The 4,385-nt window shown below is 33.4% G+C and overlaps 1 protein-coding gene across 1 annotated transcript; it reads left to right on the forward strand.

Moving 5' to 3' along the window:
• The first annotated feature begins 1,661 nt into the window (after window positions 1–1,661).
• On the forward strand, window positions 1,662–3,967 carry LOC145054229 (heterogeneous nuclear ribonucleoprotein 1-like). The gene is made up of 5 exons (XM_079002374.1): window positions 1,662–2,086; window positions 2,166–2,251; window positions 2,415–2,639; window positions 2,729–3,561; window positions 3,680–3,967. Exons 3-5 carry the CDS (start codon window positions 2,418–2,420, stop codon window positions 3,684–3,686), a joined length of 1,062 nt encoding a protein of 353 aa, XP_078858500.1. The 5' UTR covers window positions 1,662–2,086; window positions 2,166–2,251; window positions 2,415–2,417; the 3' UTR covers window positions 3,687–3,967.
• Window positions 3,968–4,385: the final 418 nt, after the last annotated feature.

Here is a 4,385-nt window from a genome sequence, read left to right on the forward strand (position 1 = left end):
GTTTTTTAACTAAAACCGAACCATATCCATTATAAGTGGTTAATGCATTTTGGTTAGAGTTGGCAATGGGTCGACTTGGGTTGGTTTGGGTTCAACCCATTTTTATCTGGGGTGAAAATTTCAACCCAACCCAACCTATTTATTTAAATGGGTTGATATTTCCAAGCGAAACCAACCTTTTAGATAAATGGGTTGTCACTAGGTTGACCCGTTTATGTAGTTCTCAACCAAACCTAGTAAATAAATGGGTTAAACTTGGGTTAATCCATTTAAAATCACATAAATAAATTACTTAAGTAAAGATTATACGACTTCAATTAGTTCCAAACGTAAATAAAATTTCAAAGTATGACAAAAGTATAATCTCAATTCATAAATACAAATATATTGTTCAAATAACATTAAAAATATTAAATTTCAAAGTGATCTTAGAGAGTGTTTAATATTGTCTGGGCTAAGAAAAATGATGAGAATCAAAGTTGCATGTTTTTAAAAAAATAAATAATAATACAACATTATAATTTTTAAATTAATAATTTAATGTTAATATATATATATATATATATATATATATATATATATATATATATATATATATATATATTAAAAGGGTTGACGGGTTGAAAACATGTTGATAATTTTTACTCAACCCTACCTATTTAATTAAATGGGTGACATGTTGACCCATTTAACTTAAATGAGTTGAAAATCCCAACCCAACCTGTTATTTTTGGGTTGAGTTCGGATTGACTTGATGGATTGGGTCGATTTTTGCCGGCTCTAATTTTGATAGCCACTGGGCATTGGTTAATATTGATTTTTGTTAATAGTTTTTTCGGTTAATGATTATGGTTAATGGTTAATATTGATTAATCATAACGGTAAAAAATGAGATAATAATAAAAATACTTTGCTATAAAAACTAAAAAATATAAAGTACATTGTTATAACCTTATTAATATGGTAAAAGATTAGGTATCCCATTTAATTCCAAATAATTATTTTTAAAAATTTCAATTGGAAATATAATTACAAGGTAAATCTTGTTCAAGCTTAGTTAAATCAATGGACACTTTCAAAGTTTTTTACTTAATCCAACTTAATAATTAAATACCATTAAACTTGTGAGTTTTGACTAAATTATATTAATATATAAATCAAATAAAGAGTGAAATGTAAAATGTAACTTTGACTAAACCCGCTTAAACTCACGGGAGCATCACTAACCAAGTATTGCAATAAATTGACGTGAGTCGATATAGACTCGATTATACATGTACGAAAGATATTACGTTCGAAGAAACTAGAAAAACTAGGATTTTTTGTTTAAAAAGAGAGCATATCAGATTTTATTAAGTCTAGATGATTAAAAAGAAATTTTATATAATACTTTATTCATATAAATATATAATCAAATCTGACCTTAGATCTTTTATAAGAAATTATCACCAATAGAATTCAAAAGAACTCATTATTCCTGTTTAAAAAGTGGGACACCGTCATACAGTTTGAAAAGAAAAACATGGAAGTGTCAAAAAAGAAAAATAGGATATGGTGTGCGTTGGCATTGAATAAATAACATAAAGAGTAATCACAACCGTTGATTTGCAACCGATCATCTACAAAAGCAAGACATCGCCATTGTTGGGTCCATATGTTACAATACATACATGGTTACCACAAACGCTTTTCCCGGTAAGTATATAAGCCTCGAATTGGAGAACAAGCAACCCAACTATTTATCAGATCGAACTACCCAAAAGTTCTTCTCTTTTTCCTTTTCTTTCTCTTATTTATTACACACCATTTTTTATTTTTTGTTTTCGTTTTTATCTTTTTCGACATTTTCCATTTCTAAACATTAGATTGAACGACGAAAGAAACCCGCATCAAGATTTTCCTGTTTCTTTCCTTAACTGGTAGAAACATCCAGCCTTCGAAATCGAGTTTTGAACAACCATGAAACACAGTTGTATTGATGAAGAGGATGAACACAGCCAAGGTTCTTCTTACTGAGCCTCCTCTCAGATCTTGAGTTTTGATCTCGGTGTTTCTAGAATCCAGTCGGGCTTTGTTGAAGATTAGGGTATTCCTTAATTTCATAAACTGGTCGATAGTTTGACTCTTGATTAATTGATTTCTCTAATAACTGTTCCCCTTCGCAGAACGTCTCGAATTCTCGATTGTTGGATTGGTGATCCGATGCGATAATACCCAGGCTTGCTCGTCTGATTGTTAATTGAAAGCAAAGGTGATCGCTTTTCATTTTGTGATAATCTGATCTGTCATTTCAGTTATGAACTTGGTATATGTAGCCGAATTGAATTCTGATGGGTTTCTTATTCATCGTTTTTATCGCGAATTGTGAAATCGTTTACAGAATTAGTGTTTGATGCTTTGATTTCGGTTTACAGAAAATGCAATCCGATCTTGGCAAGCTATTCATCGGTGGGATATCATGGGATACAAATGAAGAACGTCTACATCACTATTTCAGTAGATACGGCGACGTTTTGGAATCAACGATTATGAAAGATCGAGCCACTGGTCGTGCTCGTGGATTCGGCTTTGTAGTCTTTGCCGATCCTTCTGTTGCAGACAGAGTCACCAAAGAGAAACACAACATCGATGGCAGAATGGTAAATTCTTTCGTCTTTCAATCATGGAGTTCATGTTTCTCATTCCAAACAATGCACAATAATCATTTTCATATAATCATATATTTCAGGTTGAAGCAAAGAAGGCAGTTCCTAGAGATGACAAACTCACAATGAGTAGAAACAATAACATTAGTAGCATTAAGAGTTCACCTGGACAAACAAGAAAGATATTTGTAGGAGGTTTAGCATCGACAGTAACTGAAAACGACTTCAAGATGTATTTTGAGCAATTTGGAAAAGTTACAGATGCTGTGGTTATGTATGATCATAATACAAAAAGACCTAGAGGATTTGGTTTCATCACATATGACACACAAGATGCAGTCAACAATGTCTTATCAAAAACATTTCACCAACTAAACGGAAAAACGGTTGAAGTCAAACGCGCTGTTCCAAAAGAACTCTCACCGGGTCCCACTCCCACTCGAGCTATACTTAGCCCGTATCCTTATGGTTTGAACAGGACTAATAGTGTTCTTAATGGACCAATTGGAGGTTACAATGTTGGGATGGATAGTAGATTCGGTTTGAATTCTGGATATGGAATTGGAATGGAGTTGAATTTTGAACCGAATACTTTACCCTATGGAAGGGGATTGAGCCCTTATTATGGGGATTCAAGTAGGTTTAGGAGTCCTGTAAGTTATGATGGTGGAAATGGGAACAACATTTCTTTCTTTAGTTCAAATCCTGGTAACTTGTGGGCTAATGGAGGAGTTGATCCTATAAGGTCTTTGGTTTCCCCTCAACATGGTGGTAATGGTGGAGGGTTTGGAAGGAACACTAGTGGGGGTGGTTATGATCCACCTTTTTCAGACTTTTATGGTGGTGGTGGTGGCGGCTCGAGAGACCTGACATGGGGGTTGGAGGGAGATGGGATTGGTTTGTTTGGTGGGTTTGGGTATGCATCTTTTTCTTGATCTGTGTGATTTACCTTTTTCATGTTGGTTGTAGGACTGGTTTGTGAGGTAATGTGTATACCCTTTTACCGATTCGTTGCTTTTGTTTTATTTTTACAGGAATTGATGGGTAGTAGGAAATGCGGGATCCGTGTATTAGATGAAATGTGAATTTTGCATACTATGAAAAAGTTGGATATGTCCTCCCGAGCTATAACTAGATTGCTTGGATAGTGATAGAAGGTTTATAAAAGTGAACCATTTATGTGTGAATTTTGAGTTGCTTTTTGTTTTCGAGTTATATGTAAAACTAAGCTGCGGAGTATATAGTGAGAATGTTGTTATTTTTGCAACTTTTGTGGGTTGGGTGAACGTAAAGAAAGACACAATGAATTACTACTTGTTTTAGTTTTTATCATGTTGGTGAAAAGTTTGTGACTTTGTGATGATTTGCTAGTGTGTATGAAACATTTGAAGGATACCCATCTAGGGTGTATGGTTTAAAAAGAAAATCTTTGAGATTTCATATCAATGGAAGAATATTTTTGTCAAAAGAATGTCGGATTCAATGGTACATTTACAACCATAGAACTTATCATCGAGTTCTATGGATTTTTAATGGCTTGTGGCTACAAGAATCTAACTAAGACAACATTTTTGTCGGGGTTGAGACAAGAAAATGATAAGATCAAGAATTTGTGTTATACTACTCTTGTTTGGCATTTGATGTGCATCATTGGAATTGTTAGGTAAGGTTAGAATGTCCTTATTGATAAGTGAACAAGAAAAATATAACTAATTCTTATGATATATCCAAATAAGTTGA

This window comes from Lactuca serriola, chromosome 5, assembly GCF_051521515.1.
Source record: "Lactuca serriola cultivar US96UC23 chromosome 5, Lser_US96UC23_V15, whole genome shotgun sequence".
Lineage (NCBI taxonomy): Eukaryota > Viridiplantae > Streptophyta > Magnoliopsida > Asterales > Asteraceae > Lactuca > Lactuca serriola.

What these genes read in the sequence shown, in the direction of transcription:
- LOC145054229 (XM_079002374.1), top strand. Translation starts at nt 2,418, where the DNA reads ATGCAATCCGATCTTGGCAAGCTATTCATCGGTGGGATATCATGGGAT. An exon ending in ACAACATCGATGGCAGAATG is followed by an intron (nt 2,640 to 2,728) that starts GTAAATTCTTTC and finishes CATATATTTCAG; the next exon opens with GTTGAAGCAAAGAAGGCAGT.